The 23,316-nt window shown below is 37.7% G+C and overlaps 1 protein-coding gene across 15 annotated transcripts in view; it reads right to left on the bottom strand.

Moving 5' to 3' along the window:
- Positions 1-23,316, bottom strand: part of HDAC9 (histone deacetylase 9) — a 462,804-nt gene that overhangs the window by 212,921 nt on the left and 226,567 nt on the right. For 9 of the 15 annotated variants that reach the window (XR_003534444.1, XM_027684600.1, XM_027684601.1 and 6 more), the window contains 4 exons: positions 14,024-14,265; positions 12,904-13,054; positions 10,707-10,833; positions 8,625-8,746 (listed from right to left, as the gene is read on the bottom strand). Coding sequence is in view for 14 of the 15 variants with exons in the window: in XM_027684600.1 (XP_027540401.1) it covers positions 8,625-8,746; positions 10,707-10,833; positions 12,904-13,054; positions 14,024-14,265 (642 nt within the window). In the remaining variant the exon portion in view is untranslated. The remainder of the gene's footprint in view (positions 1-8,624; positions 8,747-10,706; positions 10,834-12,903; positions 13,055-14,023; positions 14,266-23,316) is intronic. The other 6 variants (XM_027684597.1, XM_027684603.1, XM_027684599.1 and 3 more) reach the window with 3 other exon arrangements.

Genomic DNA, 23,316 nt, shown 5'->3' with positions numbered 1-23,316 from the left:
CATAGGGACATCCTCTGGATTGGATGACAGACTGGAAGACACTAGCATTCTGTGGGTTCAATGACTTCTCAATTCTGACTATTTAAAATGCCATTTCTGAAAGAGTTTTAAATTAGATTCATGAGACTAAAAGCTATTTACACATGCCCTCTAAAGCTCTTCCAAGAACTACATGGACCTGACCGCTGGGTGGTCCCAACAGGGTGGGAGAACCAGATACAGCAGTACAGGATGGAGACACTTTGTTTTTCTGGCTTGCATCACCTAATGTGTTTTCAGGATATACCAAAACTGTTTCCTGTACAACCAATCACTTTATGGGGAGTGCAGGTCATATGTGAAACCCTTTAGTTCTTTGCTTTATGTTACTTTTGTAAAAGGTAGAATGCTTTATTTATTCAGACTAAAGTAAATATCCATTCCCTAAATAAAAAAACAGGTTTAGTGAAACACATGGTAAAAGAGCTAATTAGATTAGAGAGGATCTTGCAGCCCTTTTGCTCTCTTTAGGCTAAGGAGGCCAATTTACAAGATTAGCAAATTTTCATTAATTTTCTAAAGCAGGTTCAAAAATGAAATGTTCCCTGAAGCTATTTTAAATATCTAACTTTTCCTTGTTATTTACTGCAGTCTGTATGAAACGTAAAATGTCTGTTTCATTATCCATGCAAACAAGTGTTGTCTTGCTAGGCATGATTTATTGAATTAGATGTAGGAATTACTTATTGTACTGCTTGGATTTAGCCAGATTTGGAGATCTTTATATTTTTCATGAAAATCTGAACAGTATGATATATTTCCTATGAGGCAAAAGAACAGGTGTTTTGATAGAATTTTTAATAAATTCTATTAGTGCAGAAACAGCATCTTGCATTTGCACCACTAGGCTATACAGTAGTTTCAATGAGGCCACAGTTTCACTTATGGATCTTATGAGTCCTCATTATATGTCAAATCTGCTGAAACCATGACATATTGCTGCTATGTCAGGTCCATCTTCTTACAGGTAGACTAATATTCTTTTCCATTAATAAGTAGGGGATCAAAAAGCAATTTATATTATACTGTCTTGAACCACAGAATAAAATAACAAGGATATTTTAAAATTAATTCCCATTTTCCCTGCATATCGCCAAATTCTTTAGTTTTTTCACACCTTTATATCACTTATGGGAGCCAACTAGCACCTGAGTTCTCAGGAGGTGTAGAGGAGAAAGAAGGTGGTGAAACAGGCCCTTGAAGAGAGGGCATTCCTCATTTGAATGATAATAACCAAATTAAGATATGCATGACTGGCGGTTCTTCTGGTTAGTTCTCCGCTGGTTATTCTCGCCCCTACTTCTCATCATCTACACCAATTGGTTCTAGTGGGTAGAAGTAATGGGACTACAATATCATACTTACTGCAAATATAGCAAATCCCACTCTTCAGCTGCAATTCACTAAATCCCAAGAAAAAATACTCTCTTCAGTGAAGGACTGCCAGAGATAATCCCCTAGCCCCCAGAGTTGAGGCTTTTGCTGGGGTCACCATTTGACCCCTAGATATATGATTTATTTTTTATAGAGTTATCACGTTTATGATTATGTTGTTCCCCAAGCCCCATACAAGAAAAAATTTGTTAATAGGTTGATTAAATCCCACAGATTTTAATCTAGGAAAATATCTAGCAGTGACATCCCATTCACGGTGGGCAAAAAGTACAATTTAATATTTCATCAACCTTCAGAAATTCATGATGAAACACCATTAACTTCTCCCCCATCTGTATCATCAGTAAATGAGACCTGGGCAGCTCTAGATTGCTGAAGCATACTCTAGAGCTGTTCAAAGGCAACAGAGAGTACAGGATGCCAAGAAAACAAAAGCAACAAAAACACAGTATATGTTGCTTTACTAGCAGATGAGAATCATAGGCCAAATTCATCTCAAAAGTAGGAAGGCACTTCAGCTTCACTGAACATAAATGAAGATAACATTGGCTCCAAAGTTGTTTAGACATTCAAAACACGTTTGTCTAACTTCTGTAGGCAAGGCTGATTTTCTGAAAGTATCTCTCCATGTTAAGAGATGTGAGGAGCAAAACCCTATGTGTTTAAAGTCTTATTGGTCATCCATACTGCACCTTCGCAATGATACTGAATTAAAACAGGTTTACTTTTAGAGATTCTTTATGCTCTGGAATAGCATTCCAGCCCCCTACAACTTAATTAGCTAAATACACAATGCAACCTTCCATCTGGTAGAGTAATTTAACAGGAATAATTGTGCACCACCATAACTCAACGAGACACTGAGGAAAACCATTGAAATGCTATTTCCTTTCCTTTGGAAGAGAATTATGTACAATTTCAGCATGCTTTGCATTTCTAACAGTTAAAGCCAACAGGGAGGTATCACTCTCATTTATATTACTTTCCCATGAGAAAATCAAAAGCAAAGTACAAAGCTTATGCCGTTGCTCATGAATGGCCCTGTAATACTTACTTGGCTTTAGCCAGAACATGTTATTTGGCAGCTAAACCCCTTAATTAGAGTTGTGGGTTTGAATAGATTTTTCAGTGAAACTATGTTTTGCAGGACTTTGGAGAAGTGAAATCTTTACTAACCAACATCTTCTATTTTGGATGATCTGATACCATGTGATTTCCACTTTTCCCTTCTCTGTCTGTTTCTCTCTTTTTGCCATTTTTAAGATGTTCTTGTTTACTTTTCTAAAAATTTTCAACTGTTCCTGCTCTAAGTACAGTGGAAGAAATGTTCTAGTCCTACTGAAATCAAACAGGACAGTTTGTACTGACTTCAAAGAGTCTTTGATTTTATATGCAGTATTTTTTAACTTATTTATCCAGAGGGAATAGGCTTTGAAAAACCCATTAAAACCACTGCACTTCATTGTCAATGGACATTATGCTCTTAAAATGCTTTACATTTCAGAACTGTTCCCTGTTCCTTATTGAAGCTGTTTCTTTAGGTTCCAAAGTCAAAACGATGTCTAGTATCTGATTACCTGCTTATCAAAAAGTTATGCAAGGTACTTCCTAAAGCTAATTTATAAAACATTTTTGAAAACATATACAGTTTGGGTAAGGAAATCTTTATGTAATCACATGAAGCAGAGCTATGTAATTTCATTTTGGTCATGGATTGGGGAGTAAAAGAGTTAAGACAGTATTTTGACCAAGATTGTATAATTAATCTAGCCATGAAAAAGGTTCAATATCTAGCACAATAGAGTAATTACTGGCAAGACAGAATAGGATGTATATACAAGTAGTGGGATTTTTGCTAGAACAGAAATACAGTGAATCTTGAAAAGAGTAAGAATCATCCATGCATAAAAACCTTGCTTTCCTGCAATTAAAAGTAAGTGTTAATAGAGGAACAACCTTGCACTGATGGGAAGACTATGATGGTCTTCATGGGAGTGATTCTGGTGATGATTCCTGTTAAACCCCGGTGCAGGCCCTGGAAGCTTACATGATACCAAAGCATACCTACACAAGTTCTTTTCTCTCTGACAATGTAATTTAAGCCTACCCTAGCATGCATTTTTGTTTAAAGCTATCTATCTTAAAAAATTTCTCCTCTAACTTGAGCTAAATCAGAATGACAGGACATCCCTCCTCAGCCCCAGCTTAGGAGGCTGCAGAGCTCTGACAGGCCCAGATGACTGCAGCCCAGCACAGTAGCTACAACAATATTACATTTCCTTGGAGCTGCTGGCTCCCATGGACTGAATGCTGTTTTGGCCTGTTCATTACGTGAATCCGAAAGCTGTTAACAATAGTTTGCTTCAGATTCACTCCTCAATTTCAAGTGAAAGTTTCTTCTTCTAAAACCTCTTACTACTCATCACATTCTCTCGAGTTATTGACAATGAATTTGGGAAGGCTAAAAATGTCTGGTGGTTAATGGGAAAAGGAGTCAAGATCAGGGTACTTTTTATATCCCTTCTCATTTTGATAAGCACTGATGATTTCTTTTGGGCACATTAACTAGTCCAAATTTGTTGAGACTAACTAACCCAGGAAAACAAGGACTCTGAGAGGCAGAAATGCTTAGCATCCTGAAAAATAAGATAAAATTAGGAGAATCATAACATGTTTGTCTGGTTTCCCTGCTTCAATAAACAAAGTGCCTCTCCCATTTATTGTGCTCACTCATAAATTCAGAGAAAAATAACACTTCTCTCCACTGAGCTTGACTTCTTCATTCTGGCAGGCATGGTAATTGAGGGTTTGGGATACTCTAAGACATTTTTTTAAACTGAAGACCAAAAGAAATCCAGCTTTTTCATATACAGTTACTTCACAGAATAGCGTTTTCCTAGAAAATGCAAACAGAAATAAAATTTCGTGGCACAAAAGGGGAAGGCAGAAAAACTTTCACACACGAAATGTTTTTCTTATCTGTTTCAACTGCTCCAGTAAATTACTGAGTCAATAAGTGCAGAAAGAATTGTAAGGAAATATTCTAATTAATTTCTTTTCTTAAAAAATTACATCTGCTGAGTTCTCATTCAGGAATCTTTCACTCTCATTACACAAGAGCTACACTGTTATTCTACTGCCTAATCAGGTTAACTTAATATGGTTTTTACAGAGTGATCTTCATGGCTGTGCAGTACAGCCCTCTTCCTCTCTTTCATCGTGGTATTAAACAATCCTTCATCTCCTCTTTTTTTCCTGTATGAAATTACACAATTTCTCCTGTCCAAGCAAGAACCTTGTACTATTTGCTATTTAAATAACCCCATGCTATGTTTCCATTGAGCGTGCTTCCAATTTTTGGAAAGTGAGCTACAAACATCTTCTCAAATTGTACTATTGTGAGAGATCTTCAGATCCCTAAGCAAAATGCAAGTCAAAAGCTTAGAACTCCATCTGCAAGGAAAGATTCAACTGGCACAAAACCAAAATAAATAGAAATACTGATTGACATTCCAGTTCTGCCATGATTGTGCTAAACTCAGGAAAGAAAAAACAGTTAATACTTGATATGATGATGTCCCCAGGAATTTCTTCCAACAAAAGCCAAAACATGAAACAAAATGCAGAAATTCCACCTACAGCAACATTTTTAAAAAGTATGCAGCTTTGGCAAGAGAGCTAAACTTTATTGGAACTTACTAGCTTTTGCTGGTTTATATCAACACTAGCACACAAAAAGTGAAATTTTAGAGACTGAAGAAAATGCAAATGTTAGGGTCATTTCCGAGAACTTATGCATTTATTTCAACAAAGTAAAAAAAAAAAAAATTCTTTCAAAAGATCCTCTACCTTGCCAAACTCATGTTGCTCGCTATATTTTTTGTTAGTTTTACCATAATCTCATAAAACAGGTAATATTGTCCTGGACAGATAGACATAGAATAAAGGACCTCAGCAATCAAAAGTTCTCCATATTAAATGATCAGGTCTTCAAAAGTGCACAGCTCCCATCAGAGCTCTTAAAACAGTCAGTATGAATTTCAAAAATGTTCAGTAATAGGGAGGAATTTTCAAACCTCTCTGGGTAATTTAGATGCATTAGTCTCATTGAAAGTTAATGAGCCATGTGCTGCTCAGGCTTTTGGGTGCTCTGTAGAAAACACATCTATGACTGGTATCAATGGTGGAAGTTTTTTCTGGGATTTTTAAATTTTGATCTTACACTGTTTAGACTAAATTCTGCTCTTAGCTACAGATGTGTAGCTTCTCCTTATGGTACATTTATGTCTCCAATGAAGCAATAGCTCCTCTTGCTCTGCTTTTTTCAAAGTCTGTCATCTGAGCATCTGAATGCAGCTGTGCAAAGAGTTGCATATCCTGGCCTCTAGCCCTTAGGACAGTCCCAATCCTCCGTGCAGCTAAACTGTGTGAAGCCCCCTGCTGACAACTTCTGCTCTATCTTGTACAGAAAGGAACAATCCACAAGGCTGAGAGTTGTTGAGTAACCATAGTCACTGCACTAGGATGTTAACTCTGGTACCTATTTATAAACATAGAAAGAGCAAGACTTACGTCTTTCCCTATGCATCCCATTATTCTAGATGCCAGAAGATTAAAAGCTGCAGAGAATATTTTCCTCTTTACTATACTCTCAGAATTAATTTTTAAAAGATTAATAAGGAGATGCCACTTTAGGACTAATTAAGCAAAGATTAAATGGATTGCTGAACAAGAAAGTGAGCAAGCAAGACTCATGATTTACAATGCCTGTGTGACACTTGGTGTTCCCTTAGCACTGAAAAACACATTAGGATGTCAGGAGAGAATCATTCAGTTTTGCTGCCCATTAAATCTGATCTCAGAGTAGCTAATTCAATCAGAATTATTTTCCAGAGCATAATATTAAAGTTGGAGAAGAGAAAGATACCTCTGTATTATATACTTTAAATATTGAAAAAAAAATAATATAAAAAGCAAAACAAAGTTGTGATTAAAACCCACAACAGGTATTCCTTTCTTGAGACTGAAAGGAATGTGAAGTCTGCTTTCATATGAATTGCTGACTTCACGCAGGTTCAGCACCACAGAGGGTATACCAGGAGCCAGTGGCAATAAGCGTTCATAGCCTAAAGGGAAGGAAAAGAGGTTCACCCCTCATGGCAAAGGTCAGATTTCTTAGGCTTACAGCCTGTCCATATACACGAGTGTTCATGGGACATCTTTGTCTGGTAAGGTCCCATGAGGATGACACAGGCTCCACAATGTCCCCTCTGCCTGGAGGATGGCCCTATAACCACCCAGATCAGTTTAGGGTCATTTGACTTGTGTTGATCTGGTTCCTGTTGCTTTTACTCTCAACCTGATGAACAATCATTGAAACCTTTGTGGGGATGTTGCTGAAGGCTGGAATGAAACAACTCCAGTACACAGAGAGACTGGATGTGTAAACAGGATATTTAACAGTTGCTATTTTCACGGATGTGGAGAGCTATCAAATATCCTCCACTGGTAACATACAACATGCTGTATACTTCATTTATATTTGCTTATCAGAATTGCTATGTAAATGTCATAGAAATGGCTATACTAATGATTATATTAGTATTTGTCTATTTATTCTGTAGATATCTTTTCAGAGAGTCATCATGTCCTTTGTTCAATTTTGGAACCGATGCACTGCATGCCCAAATATTTGGAATAACATATAGAAAACATCTGGATTTAATTATATTATAGTCCTCTTATGCAGACAATGGGAATTGAATTAAGGAATATTTTGAAACCCCCACAGAGATATAAAAGTATTAGCAGCTGCACGAGAACTTTACTGTTACAATGTTTGAAAATGTTTTGTTTTACAGATCAACAGTCTGACACATCATAAATATCTATCATAACATTTAAGATATATACACATGGAAGAAAAAGCTTGCATTTAAAAACATGTAGATGAATTCACAGCATTTAGAAGATGTAGATACACTTTTGTTTAAAAACATGAAAATGTATAGTCTATTGGCACAGAAAATATATGTTGTACAGTGGTATTAAGCAGAGAACCACATAAGGGCTTATTGTGATGAACAGCCCAAACAAGACTTTATAGAATCTTGTTATATTGCCACCATATTGTAAAAAGGGTAATTCAGCTAGAATAAATTAGCATTTTGCTTTTCATGCTTTCGTTCCTTTGAAAATATTTGGGGAAATAATATGAGCTTAGAGGGTGTGCCCCAAAATATTAGATACAGATTGGATTTTCTTTCTGAATGCTGGTTCCAAATGCCACTTCTTTTCAAGTCGGTACCAGTTTTGCAGTTAGTTTTCAATCTCCCAGTGGCTAAATCACATTCAAAGGCTGTTAGCACAGTAGGGGGTCAGACTTTCTCTCTGAATGTAACTATATCACTCAACAGCAGACCCATGCAATAAGCGATCTAATGTTTTCTTTTCCTTTTTCCCCCCCTCCTCTGAGTGTCTCTCTGCATTCCTGGATACCAGTCACTGCACCAAGGACCTGAGGCAACAGCCTCATGGACTCCACCACCATCCTTCTAGCTTGCTTTATGGTGCAAAAACGTCAAGTCTACAGTTCACCTGCTGTCAATACAAAACATTTAATTGCTAAATCTTCTAAAATATTTAGAAACCTTCAAAAGAACATTGTAAAACATTACACATTCTTATGCATAAGAAGACATGCAAATGTGTGTATATGCACATATGTATACAGACTTTGACAACCAATGACACAAAATATAATATTAATCCAATTCCTCCTCTTTCCATGATTTTCCCCGAAAATGCCCTGAAAAAACACTGTCTAATGGCAGAAAACTGTCTGGAGATAGATACTTCATGTACCAAGCAAGACAGAGAGAGTTACTAAAGCCAGAAGTAATACTGAGACAAAGAAAATATACGTCCCTGAAATTGTGGTCTGTTTAGAAACTGAATTTATCAGGACTGAAGCTTGCACTAGCTGTTAGCACTGAGAAACACTGACTCTTGATACCATGTGGCCAGTGTGACCTTGTAAAGATGCAGTCAGGATCTTTGAACTTACCCATAGTATCATCCCAAATAGGATTTGTGGAATATGGTATATGCCTTGCTGATGGATAGCCTGGTTGAAATAAAGGGTGGGAGAACTGCTGGGCAAGGGGTTCGAATAAACTATGCTAACTCACCCGTTTTACGAAGTGGAAAATCATCCTTGGCATCCTGTGCTCCTGGTAAAGTGTATTTGTATGGTGGTGAGGCCCCGCTCAGGGGTGGAGAGCTTTGATCCAGTGAGGTATGGTGGGCAGCCCTGCAGCAGACACAGAGAGGTCACAAATTAGCAGTCACTGAGGTGACCAGCAGTAACTATCTACACATGTTGTACATATGTCTCAGCTGTGTTTATGTTCTCATTCGTGTAAGTGTGCACAAACCACAGGCTCATGTAACCAATTTCACTCTTACAGTAAGTTTTGGAACTCCTTGGGATTCCCAAGAACGCACTTTTTGCACTCATTATAAAAGTCACATAGGATAAGAGTCATATTGACCTACAGACAGGATCTGTCACCAGTCTGGGGAATTGATCATTTCAGATGGTTGCATTTTAATATGAATCTGCTGACACACAGCTAAAGCCATTTAAGTCTTATCATGTACAAATAGATGTGTTGATCAAGCCTCCCCTATCAAAATGTGGGGGAATTTCAGGACGGAAGGGGCTTGTGTAAAATTACCCAGACATACTAAATTATTATTATCTGTGAAAAAATACAAATAAACTATTTAGTGTACAAGGTAGATAAAATCTTGCATTTAAGTTCAACCTGTAAGTTTTGTGAGCACACCACTCTGAAGCACATAGCACTCATGCCAGCAGAGAAGTTCCCTGCTGAAGAGTGTTTTCTGACAACTGCTGGATGAAAGAAATAGTGTGGGCAGATCTTTCTGAACGCAGAAACTGCAAATTGCATAGAAATTGCACAGTTTGCAAGGGGTTGGTAGGTTTTTTGTTTGGTTGGTTTTGTTGTTTTTTGGTTTTTTTGGTTGATTTTTTTATTTAGAGTTGGGGAGAGAGGGACAGAAGGGAAACTTTCAAACTTTTGTTTATCAAAACATAATTTTACTTGGTCTTTTACAGACTCTCCCTGTCTTTCTAACACAATGTAGTTAATACCATGTCTCTGTCAAAAGGGGCACTACCATGAGAGGAAGGACTACTTTCTGCAGTGTAGCTGAAGGCATGCTCTGCAAAGCTCCTCGTTCCCACTCATCTGAAGACTCAGAACTAAGCTCAGATTATTAGTCCAGAAAACTTACATATTCAAGTGAATTTTACACATTATGTGGAAGAAAAAAATTAGGTAAGCACTGTATCTGCACCAAAACCAATGTAACAATACATTAAATCATGATACCACAGTGCTCTGATTAGCTCAGTGGAAACTTCATGGGCAGGCCTTCAGTAATCCTTTTCAAAAAGACCAAACACAAGATGGAAATCTAGTATACCATATGCATTTCAATTTGTCCTATTGAAGGTCAATTTAGGCATAACATTGAAGCCTTTCAGAAATGTAGCCAGAGTTCATTTTGTAGGATTGACTTATGTGTCTGTTGCAATAGGGCAGTCAAAAAGGAACTAATAAGTTAAAAAAAGAAAGGGGGGAGAAGAATAAAAACTGCAAAACTGTAAACTCTTAAAACGTTAATAGGCCCACTGCAGGACAACAAAATCGCTTGCCTGAAGGTCTAAGTAGATTCTTATCAAGGCCAAGGCATGAAAAGAATATGTGGTTTCAGACACTAAAATCCATCACAATAAGAAAAATTAAACGACCACTATCTTTCTCAAAATCCCATTGAGTTACTTATGCCATTCAAGGAACTTCATTGGAATCAAAGCAGCATCTCTTCAAGAAGAAATAAGTTTTGTGATTGATTCTAAATCCAAATAAGTCAAATACAAAGTTGTTCTAACTGTAAAATTTGAAGATACTTGGAAAAATTACAGGTATTTGTGATAGCATCAAAAGATGAAGCAGCTGAAATAAAAAAGAATCTTGTTCTGTGTAGCTCTCTTCTCATCACAGAACACTGAGTGCTCAGTTTAACCAGAAATATAACACTTATGGCTTTTTGCTGATTTTTTGGTTAAACTCCTGTCTTGCTCTGGAGGCAGAGGCTCAATAACCCTGCTGCAAAAGCATTCTGGCAAGTTTTAACTGACATCTCAACAAGGCAAGGAAGCAGCTTAATACTGAACATACGTGTACCAGAGCTTGGGGTGGCGGTTCATGGAATGATTCTTCCCATTTGCCGGAGAGTCTTTTGTTGCCGATTTACTCAACAGGAACTCCTGAAGTTTCTGCTTCACTTCTGTACTGGCCACTGCCCCTGAGACACACAGAATTAAATGTATCTTATCTCGAAAAAAATTACATTTTTAAAGAAAACAAAACCCTAAACAGAGACTGTGTCTTGTTGCTGGAAGTGTTGTACACTATAAAAAATAGTGGTGGAAATCAGTCAAAATAAAATAACATTTGGAGTATATGTTTGTCTGTTGAAGCCTTAAATTGGCCATAATCCCAAACTCCAGTGAAGTCATAAGGAATATTTCAACAGTAGAGGAGGCCATTTATCCAGGGCCAGATGTATCTAAAGAATTTAAATTATTTCCTAATAATTCCCAAATACTAAACCAAGGATAGAACTAAAAAGACAGTGACAAAAGGTCACTTTGAGTTTGCAGTAAAGAATGGTTTTTTCTTTTTGTAAAGTAATAGTAACAACACAGCAAACTCCTCTAAACACTGTCTTGATTATGAACAGAACACTGCAGAAACAGTCAGCAGTGAGACTTTTTACTGAAGCCCCTTAAGAGCCTGTACCCATAATGTCTGGAAGACAGAAGATAGTGTATTTTGACCTCTCTTGGTGGCTAACTCAATACAGAACAAGAAGTAGAGCATGTCAATGTACGGTTAAACTTCCAACTCCTACTTGCAGCACAGGACATGCTTCTTTATGCACAGCCACAATACTCTTCATTTTTTAAAAAAAGTATGAAAAAGAAAAATCTTTTGGTTTCCCACAATCAGTGACAAAAAAAAGAAAAAAAAAAGGGGGAAGAAAACCCATTTCTTTGAAAGTAGAAGCAGTAAGGTATACTTGATACTCCATATATTTGGTAACCCAACCCTGATACACCACAGCTAGCTGGTGCACATGTCCCCCTGTGACCCAGTTCCCATAAAATACCTCTACTACCCCTAGGCTTCACACCCTAAATCCCTTTCCTGAACCTTCCTTCCTTTCTCTACTCATTAAGTAGAACATCAGGAACAACCAACACTGGGGCTGGGGCTGGGCCCAGAGGTGTCACAAGCTGCTTGGCTGGCTCCTACATGCTGAACAGCAAGTCAAATTGAGAAGAGAACCATTGAGTTCACATGTCCACTCTTCCTCTGGCAGGAGCACTAATAAAGCCCAACTGTTTATGGAGAGGCTGATTTTTCATACCACTCGGAGTAACCTTTTGTTCCTGCAGTTTCTACCACCCTCACACTTCTGGGTCAATATGCTGGTGATGTTTTTATGGGCTCATTGTTCATCAAAGTACTGGAAGAACCATGGACACTTTATAACTGTTGAACTGATACATTTTTCCACCCAAGAAAAAAAAAAACCAGGCTCCTTTCTGCTTTGGTCTTTGTCAGTTAGTTCTTGTGCTCATTTAGGGTAACAGTATCTGTTTGTGGCAGCTTCATTTTGAATACCTTCACACTGTACTTCAACCTGATTTTTAGACTGGCCTCACCAAGGAGAACTATTTGTATCTGTCTCCCTCTAGTGAGCACCAAATCCCACCGACCCTTTATAGCTGGTTTTTTTTTCCTTAAAACTATATATGAGCTACAAATAGCTCTTGGTTGGGCTTCATGAAATGGCATCAAGAACAAAGACAAGCAGTTTGAAAAAAGTAAAAGTACTAGCAAAAGCATTCAGAAGTCTCATCCAAATCATTAGATATTTCATTGTATTTTCAATCTTGATGCAATGCTCAAATAAGTTAATCAGCAAGCAATTTGATTTTTTGCTCTTTTATAGTGCTTTCTGTATTGAGAAATAGGCTCTTCAGAAAAAAGTTCTCATATGAAGCTTTAGGCTTTCAAATTCCCTCATTTTTTATAAAAAGAGCTAGATTCTTGAGAAGCATATACACAGGTCTGTGAAACTGTGCTTTCCACTGGTCCTCCAAGTCTGCACACAAAACAGAAATGTTTCTGTGGGTGCAGTGGGTGGCCCTGCCCTTCTCCAAGCACAGACTTGACTTGTCAAGCTGCGTATTTCACACGGTAATAGGCTTCCCTCAGGTTCCTGTTCATAGTCCATTTTGGCTGGGAGAATGCAAAGGGGAATAGATTAATTTCTTATTAGGATTCATGGTACATTGGTTCTTACTTTCTCGTCCTCTTTCTTTGCCTCGGAGGGGAGGAAGCTGTTGCTCCCTGCGATGCCTCTCCAGTTCCTGCTCTTGTCTTTGCTGCTCCAGTTTCTGCTCTTTTTCAAGGAGTTCTTGCTGTTGTTTAATGGCTAGGAGTTCCTGTTGTAACTTGCACAGAACAAAAAGACATGAGAAAGTGCAGTTTGCACTGTTTTCTAGGTCAGTCTTGGTTAAAACAACTCCCTTGAGTATCTGTGGATTGGTGCTTGCTTTTGTGCTTACACTTCTTTTCATCTCTTAACTGGTTTTCCCCAGTCTTTTAAGCAGGGTAGTGCATTATGCTGGATATGAATGGATATGCTGCATTATGCGGGATAGTGATATGGCTGTCACTAAAATGAACTCTAATGTCAGGAAGCAGCCTGCTGCTCTGGTTTCACTTCTTCCTCTTTCAGCAAAGATGCCTGGAAACTGCACAGTGTTTTTTGCCTGTGCATCACCCAGCTCTGGCTGCCCCACACGGTGGAAGCTTAGCACTGCAGCATAATGGCAAGTAGATAAGAAGGAAAAATGAAAAAAAGGCAAGATCATAAATTCCCAGTCAAAATCCATTATAGTAAGCCTACCATAGCGCTCGCAATCCCATAAATAATTTCCCTTTTATATTCTATGAGGCAGATCAGAGAAGAGTGAAAACATGACACTTTCAGGGCCTGCCTCCATTATCCAAATGCAAATACTATGCACTTGCCTGTATTTGATTTTTTGTCACAAACTCACACAGTAGCCCCCAAAAAGTCTTTAATATACTAAAAACTGCACATATCGAAAAGACAGCCATATTGAAGTCTGGCTGAAAATTCAGGTTGTAAAATAGGTAGTTTGATTTTTTGTGGTTGTGGTAGCTTCATGAGCTTGATGACCCTCATAGTACTGCCTTGGTCTGCTGCTAGCAAGTCACTGAGAGGTGCTAGGAGTTTGGCTTGCAAAGGCATTTATCACCCCAGTACAGAGAAAGAAGCACTCAAAAACCACCTCTCAGTCACATCAAACCTTTCAGGTATGTTCCCTTTTCATGTCTGCCTAAGGATATTCAGTTTGCAGATAAAGTGAGGGATAAATGAAAAATGTTGCTACCTTTATGTGCTCCTGGAGCTGGGCCTGATGCTGGCGGGTCAGGTTTTCATGCTGCTTCTGAAACTCTGCAATCAGCAGTTGTTTCTGAATTTGCTGCTGCTGCTGGATCAGGAGTAGTTCCTGCTGTAGCTGCTTTTCACGCATAATTGGGTCCACCATGGGAACCATCATCCTGAGATCAGTTCGCAAGTCTAATGGTGAGATAGGCTCTAACCCCACGGGAACCTCTGACTTTACATCCACTGGGGGAAGAAAACAACAAAACATATATATATATTAAATATAACTGGAGAAGGAGAATAGAGATCATTCCTACCAGGAAAAAGACCAATTTCACTCAAAGACTTATTCAATATACAGGCCTTTCAAAACATTAATGCAACTTATGCTGTATGCAAACTTTAGACATTCCTACCAGTGACTGGAGATTTTACAAATTATTTAGCACTTTCTTTCCATTCCCTGTTAAAATACTCACAGATTAATATTCTGCTAAACAGACTAACCAGGAACCCTGTTCTAAAACCATGTCACAGCCTAGTGGAGTCGTACTTCATTAGAATCTCCTAGGCACTATTAATACTACACAATAAACACTCAGGGCACTTCCTCAGCATAAGAGGAAGGCATTGCCATTCTCACTGTATTGCAAGACATTTTTCAAAACTAGTGTGTAGATTTTTTAAGGCTGGTTTTACACATACCTACTGCATAAAAATACACCTGGCAAACACAGAGGAATAATACATATAACATTACAGGAAAATAATTTCACACACAAAACAAGTTTTAATACAGCTTTTGGAAAAATGACCACCATGCTTGAAGTGGATTAGACATAATACACTATATGTGGCTTGTAAGAAAATGAAAACATCTTGAATTATTCCAACTTTTTCTAGCTACGTTATGTATTGTTAATCCAGCATTGAAGTACTTAATGAAGAATTCTTATTTTTCTATCTCCTAATTTAAATAGAAGGGACTAAAAAGCAGCAGAAGGGAGAGAGATTTGATAATTTTCACTACAATACTTGTATAGCTTTGGTTTTCACATTAAGTGAAGTGACTGAATGTAATTTTACCTGTTGCAGAAGAACAAAAAAACTAGCAAGTAACATTTCTACAAGAGAAAAATAAATAGCAGCTGAAGGTCTCTGCTAAAGCTCAGCAGTTCTGATTCCATCCACGAGAGGACAGTGGAACACAAACACATTCTCTCCAGTTTCTCTTCCTCCCCTATCTTCATTGGAAAATAAGATTATTAATTGAAAACAAACATGTTGTCGGAAATGACTCTGGAACAAGATTTAAAACATATTTTCTCCTTTTTCTCTGCTTCATCTGTACTTGTTTTCAAGGAGAAAACCAAATAAAACAGAAATATTTTAGCAAGCAGAAGCAGCAAAATTGAAGCTGTAAAAGTTGAAACTGCAGCAAATGGAAAGAACTGAATTCTAACTGTATGATCAAATCTATTAGTAAAAGAATTTGTAAAAACAAAAGGTATAAAATCTCTTCTACTGATCATACTTTTTTCTTCTCAAAATTCTGAAAATATACAATTTTCTGGCTCCCTTTTTAAAAAAAATCCTAGTAACTATGATTGGAAACCTCAAAGTGGAACTTGCCTTCTTAACCCTCTATCCCAACAGAATAATTGAGTCGAAGTGCTTACTTTTATTCTGAAACAAATTATAAAAAATCACCTTTAACTTACAAAAACTACACTTGATTATAAATAATTGCTACCGACCAAGAGAGACATACAGGCAAACCCCCAGCCTTTCATCCCATTTATTCAGCAGCAATCCACATTCCATTTGTCTAGACTAAATATAGCTGCGTTTATACAAGAAATCAATAGTGCTTGCAGAGAGCAGAGCAAAGACATGAATATTTCATCAAACCCGGAGAGAAATGGCAATCAGCAAACTGACAGCAAACGGTGTAGGCTGACTGGCCCTCCAGATAAGTCTCCTGTACTTGGACAATGGTTCATTGCCTGCAAGTCACAATCTTATCATCAGCACTCTTCTATTTTTAACATTAATTGCATTGTAGGTGACAAAGGTTTATCACATTTAAAGGGGAGAGATGGATTTTCTTACATCTTCTGTGACAGGATAATAAGCTGTACCAGGAGCAGTAATAGTAACTGGAGCTCAGCAAGCCCTGCAGGGTCTGGTTCACAATAGTGTTTGCAAACTGAACCCCGCAGGGTTTGGTTCACAATAGTGTTTGCAAACTGAGCCCTGCAGCTTACTTTGCAGATACTGGCTGTAAATCAACCCCTACATATCTTCACTGTGATTCAGGCTGATTATACATTCTATCATGGACCAGTATCCCACTTCTTCATTTTCAGAGAAATCAGCATGAGAGAAGGCCTCCAGATTTTTCTAACAATGGAAATTTCCTTCCACTATTAGTAAAATCTACAACTGAAACCAGGCTCAGTTTGATAAGCTACACATTTTCAAGAATTTTCACACACTCAAATAATGAATCTAGCACTGGAGTGGTGCTACTTCATCAAGTTGGCCTTAACCTTGTTCCTTCATGTGGGGGGAAAACAAACACTAATGACATAAGGTAGTTATAGAGACTTGAATCCAGAGAAATCAATACATAATATTTCATGTAATTTCAGTGCCATTATTTACTGGCAAATAAAGACAAGCATTTATTTCCTGGCATAAATATTGCTAACATTAAGGTTACCTCCAATACTAACGGCTAACATAGGAAATACTAACTTTTGAGGGTAATTACTATCTTAAAACTGTACTTAGTAATAATTAGCTGAGTAATAGTCAAGCTCATCAGTTAAATTATTCTAAACAAGTAACTGTAAGATTACCAATCAAACTGAAAGGTTTGCTGTTCTCTGTTCCTCTGTCCTAATGCCACACGTCATTTAGATTCTTCTTACTTGTTAGTAGCTAACAAGAATGAGATGAAGCAGCCCTGTGGAAGTACATCAGTGTGAAAAATGTGTAATGGAGCAGAGAATCAGAATCAGCGTCTTTAAAAGCTCTGACTTTTATCTGAAGCATCTTCCCCCCCTGCCCCTCCCAATGCAGTTGTCTCCAGAGAGCAAAGGTGATACAGAATGTTTACTCTCATTGGAGTTTTATATGTTTTTTCACACCCTCTACACAGATATATGTATTTTACAGGTAAAAAAATTGTCCTAATCAGTGCCCTCAACTTCAAACATCACGAGAAGCAGCGCGATGCAGGACTTAAGCAACAGGATTCATCAAGATATTAGACAGAGAAGGAAAGGGATGGATAATGACAGAAAATATTAATCAGTTTGACAAAGGCTAACTTCACTTCACTTGTTTTGCAGGATTTTCAGTATCACCAATGGAGTAAGGTTGTAGCGGACATGATTCAGAGTGGGACCTTGTCCGTACTCTTTCCACTGCGGTCCAGAGCAGATCCTTCCCAACAGCTCTGCCGACTACAGAGCAAGCCTGGGATTCCTCTCTAAGGTTAAATAAAGACAAACTCTCTGAGCTCACGTCAGCTGCAGTGAATACAACAGTAGGCTGCAGAATATTAACTAAAAATGTTACTGAAAGCTCAGTGATTCCAGGAAATATGCCAAAATTTGAGTAGAAAAATATTTAATTTTCAGCTACAACACATTGCAAAAGGCATATGTATTTATTTTTCCTATAAATACCCGATTGCTTTTATCTTGAAACATAACAACAAAAATAGTCTCAGAAGAGCATCCATATCAATTATATTCCATAAATGGCACTTCCCACAGGGCTTTTGAAATTCTGTGGAAAGAAAATAAGACACTTGCAGAATGGTATGTTTCCTGAGTGACTTAGATTCTTGGATCATATGTAAAAAGAGGTAAAAGAGCTTGTTTTAACCCTCAGGCTTTGCTTTTTGAAACTATTCCTTAAAATGGGAACACTGAACAACTGTTAAGTCTTCCACTATGAAATGGCATTTCAAGCTTTGTTTCTGGTGACTGGTTTCAATTCCTGATGTATTAGAAACACAGATCTTCCAAATCAGAAGTGCTAAAGGAAAATATCAGAAAATAAAGCAGTCCACTTTCTTACCATCTCCCAAGAGGGGCAATCTTCTTTTTTTGTTGGCAGTTACCTTTCTTGGGTGACATTTATGCCATCTTTAAAACCAGGAACTTAAACAAGCAATGCTGCCATCAGCTGAACAGTCATCATTCCTGATTTGAGATGCAATGAAGAAGAATTCCAGTAGACTTCCTTATCAGACCATCTTGTCTAGTACATTTATGATTGTTACATAAGAGGAACTGTGTGAAATTGCTGGGATTGCAGGAATCCAAGTTAACCTTTTCCCAAAGGAATGTCTCAGTTACGTTGTTGGGCTGGGACAGTAAGGAAGGCTGGACAGAGGAGCAGGGCATGAAGCTGGTGAGCTCCTTCTCCTGCCTTGGTCATACAAGGCAAACTTTTACTGGAGAAGCAGTTAAGGTTTATGAAGTGAACAAGAAGTACTACAAAAGCTGGAACACTAAATTAAAACTACATGTCACAAGCTCCTCCAACTAGCAATTTCAGTACTAGGCAATAAAAACATATTCCTGAAAACACACAAAACCCAAGGAAAATCTAGAAGAACCATTATGCCTAGAAATGGCCACACCTTACCCCAGACATCATCTTGGTGAAGTATTACAAAGAAAAGAGAGAATGAGAGAGCTGTTTATACTAGTGTTACTCTTTTGAACTTTGCTCTACAAAACAGAGCCCACCTAAAGTTATTAATAACTTGTACAGTATTTCTCATAGACTTCATATGCTTTTCATAAAATTAAAACAAACCAGAAAAATTTTGAAATTTTAGTGCAAAAGAAACTGCCTCCATTTGGCCTCTTCTTTCAAAGAAAGTGAAAACTCTTCCTTTTTGCAGGATTAGCCATCAGTCAGTCATGACATAATCAGAGCTCTAAAGAACTTATAGAAAAGAGCTCTAAATGGTGGGAATAAAGATAATCAATAAAGATAATCCTTTAAATGTACTCATCAGTTTAAACCTAGAATTTTTTAACCAGATTTATGTGCCAGCTCATTCACTGTAACAGTGTCTTTGAAACAGATTGAAAAAAATCTTTGAAAAGACTGAAAAAATGAAATACCATAGCAGGCTGGAAGTTGCAGGATTAAGAAACAGAGAGTAAGAGTGAAACTTTGGCAGTCATGTGAGACACCAAGTAACTGGCAGGAGATGAGACAGGAAAGGACTGGCCACACAATAAGACACAAGCACAGGATGAAGATCAGGGAAAGGAGTTAAAATTTCTGAGCTTTCTGTGCTGATAAGCAGCATCACAGGGGCACTGTTCACTCTGAAATCTAAGAGCAGCCCTGGCACACTGATAAGGTGGCAGTGAGGCCACAGTGTAAATAAAGAGCTAACAGAGGAGCTATGTGTCCGTTGTGAGGATGCTGGGAAATTAAGCGAGCAAAGTGGTTTTGAATAGCCATCACTAAAGAGGACAAAGACTGGATGAAAAACTGCTACAACAATTGTTCAGTGTTCAAGACTGCAGAAAATGCCCTAATCTGGAACCTGTTCCCCAGAGGAAAGGTGTCTGGCAGCTTTCTGGGGGAAGCTGTGCCACAGCAAGACCTGCATGGCAGGCAGCACAAGAGAAGCTGAAATTGTAAGAATAACTAGTGACATCAGAAGTACAAGTCAGATGATCAATAAACTGTGAAAGGTTAGGTTACCTCCCATGGGATGCTTTTATCATTTCAGCTCTGGTAGCTAGAATCTTGTACCTCAATTCTCAGCTGGCATAATCTGTCATCCCTCTGTTAACTTCAATATATGCAAACCTTCCTTATGCCACCTGAGAAGTTTGATGCAGAGCCTCTCTCAAGAGAACAGGGATGAAAGAAGTCAGCCCTGAGAGCATCTCATTTTAGCACAGGGAAAAAGCATCCAGATTTAGGATGACACTTACAAAACCTTTTCTGCAATACTTAAAATCAGCAGAGGTTTTTTCTCCGCTCTCACAATATGCTATAGAGTGCATCAAGCTGAAAAAAGTGTCACTTAGATTTCACCGAATGTTATTAAATATTTTTGATTCATTATATATCCTCAATCACACACTGGATTTTGGTTGTCACAGGCAAGGAAAGCAGAAAGAAAACAGTAAATGCAAATGAAAATTTATTTCAAAGGCAACACGATGACTTTTTATGGCAGTTAAGTACTCAAGTACTCAACTGCAGTTTGTACTATTTAAACCTCCTCACTTGGAAAGGACAAGAAATTAAGACACATTTCAGATCAGAAAAAATGCTTCCCAGTTATTTTCTTGGATTATCCCTCAAGAGGTAGTAATTATTTTAAAAAGTACTATCACTGAATTAGAAGTATAAGGGAACTGTCAAATTTCATGAGCCACTCAAGTTTATAGTACTAAGGAGAAGTGTAATAAATTAAACTAGAAATGTATTCCCCTTTGTTCTATAAAAGGGATCTTATCATGATTATACCTTTTCTCTATTTCTTTTAAGTGTTTGCATACATGGTATAATGAGAAGTAAAATAAATGCAAACAGTGATCTGGGCTTTGATTTACCATACTCTTATTTCCCCAGGGCCTGGAAAGGAAGCTCAAACAACCACAAACTTCTAAAATATCAGTGAGAGGCCTTGAAATACCAATACTGAAGTTACAGCTAGCTGGCTTTTGTAAAAAATCAAAGGCTTTATTATATTGATTTACTAAAATCAGATTCCTTCTCTCAAAATAGACTTTTGAGTCAAACAGTCATAACAAACACAAACATAAATGCCATTGAATTTGTTATCACTAAAAATTTTATAAATGTTATAGTGTTTGTTGTTTCTTCTATACTGAGTACATGAGCAAAAGTTCCACTTATAATCCTGCCAGAGTTCACGCAAATATCAGGCCAACCACTTTTGTCATAGGAATAAAGGCAAATACAGCCAATAAATCACATCAGAACGTGAAAGCACTTTTAACCTCAAACCTGGGATGATCTGTTATCAAGAAATCCAAGTTGAACTTTATTTGGCTTTCTGAGTTACTTTATTTATATTTCACCTAGGAGAACTCTTACATACACGTTCTCTACACCCATCAGCACACAGGCATATTTTCACTTTCCAGAAAATGTCTTTTTGGTATAAGGAAAATAAATATCCTAAATTCTAGGTACTACGGTTGCAAGCAAGATAAAAACAGGACAAAGATAAATGCACATATAGTTAAAAATGTAGAATTTCTATGTAACTTTGTTTTCAGTTCTAAAGACTATGACATACTGATGATACTATTAAATAATGATAATAAATCAGTGTTAATTATGGCATCAAGTTAGTCAATTAATCAATAATGTGCTCTCCACACTGAATCCATGCAAAAAAAAAGTCAGGGAAGATTTAAAATAGCATTCTTTTGGTAGTGGATCTTCTGTGCACGGATCAGTACCACTGTCAGTGAGAACACATTGAAGGTGTCAACTCGGGTTTGATTTGGTGGCAGCACCACGTAACGGTTGCAGAACTCAGTAGGTACAATCTCTCCAAGTCAGCAGGTAGCATCTTATCACTATCTTCCAGTCAGTTGAATACAGTCTTAAAATTAATTAAATTGAAAGCATGGGTGATGTATATGTGTGTGTGCACTTGCATACATATATAAATCTTGCACCATAACCTGAAATGTAGTGGAGTAGACATGATACAACAGATTCCTCTCTCCTCCCTTTTTAAAACACATATAAATGATTGATGCTACATACACATGAGAAAGGCAACATGCTTTCAATTGTGTTGGTATCATTCTACATTAAAAGACGGTGAATAAAGTCCCCCAGGTTGCTAAGGATGACTGAAAGGGCACCATGAGGTGTTCTAGAGACCTTTGGCCTTATCACCGCTAGAGAATACATCCAGAACATAGGATTTTAACTTCCCTTTCTTTCATCTCTTCTCCATCTGTGAAGGTGGCAGGCACATTGGTGACAATGTTGAGTTTACAACCACTGAATAATTCCCAGCAGTGGGGCTATGACTATTCTAGTCTCAAGGTGATGACACAGATAGATAGAGGAGAGGGGAAAAAGGTCTTCCTTGAAGTGAGGGCATCAAAACAGCTACTATTTGGGCATGCCAGCAGGTACATCCTGAAGTATCATAGGACATCATGCTCCAGGCAAATTAGCTGGTGGGTGGAGGTTTGCTGAACCAGTGTCCCCAAATAAGTTTGCTATTTCAGGGGTGTGACAGTGCTACAAGTGAAACCCTTGGAAGGCAAGATATAGGGCAAATCTTTCAAGGACCTGTTGGCAACTTTGTTTTTTAGGCAAAAATGCATTGAAAATAGTATTTTCCAGTTTGTTAGTTTTTGGTTTTTTTGTAGCAGTATGTGCTCCCCAAGATGCTACAATAATTAGAGGGGTTTTTTTTTCTCCTTTTTACTGCCTAGCAAAAACTAGCATGTACATGTAACTTCTTCACAAAATCAATCAGAAATTTAAAAAAATCTATTATTATTACAAAGTTTTTAATAAATATTTATGGAACATCCTGAACTTTGACAAACATGGGGCTAAAAATGACGTTAATCCCAAGCACAGAAAAAGGGAGGACTGCACTGAAATCTCCTCTGGTTGAGGGCAAAAATCCAACAGAAGGATAATAATACCTTTTAAAGAATCTTTCTAATGAGAGAGTAAATAAGATGCCAGTCAGAAAGTGGCAACACAATACTACTTACTGTTATAGCTCAGAAAAAAGCTCTTATATATCCTATGCAAAATTAACGATTGTAGATGTTTATTAGCAAAGATGCATTTGTTTGTATTATATATTTTTCCTATTCTGCTCCTCTTTGTACCATGTTGCCTTGAACTGCAGCATACTCAGGAGTCTAGCTTCCTCTGCTCACATAAAACACCCAGCCTATTTGCACAGTGACTGAAATAAAATTAAAAGATAATACTAAATCACTGGCTTGCCATTTTTCAGAAGTCCACCTGCTGGATCACTGATACCTAGCAGCAGAATTGTTGACAACATGCATAGAGAAAACACTGTGGGTAAGGCAGGGAAAATGAACAGGAAATACATGGTCCTAATGGTCAATCACAGTTCAAGGGAGAACCACAGGATGAATCACAGAATATTCTGAGCTGGAAGGGACCCACAAGGATCATCAAGTCCCAACTCTGAAGTGAAAGGTCCACACAGGGATCAAACCCACGACCTTGGTATTATTAGCACCATGC

This window comes from Neopelma chrysocephalum, unplaced genomic scaffold (genome assembly GCF_003984885.1).
Source record: "Neopelma chrysocephalum unplaced genomic scaffold, ASM398488v2 Primary Assembly neopelma1_67, whole genome shotgun sequence".
Taxonomy (NCBI): Eukaryota; Metazoa; Chordata; class Aves; order Passeriformes; family Pipridae; genus Neopelma; species Neopelma chrysocephalum.
This window is presented reverse-complemented; position numbering and strand designations above follow the sequence as displayed.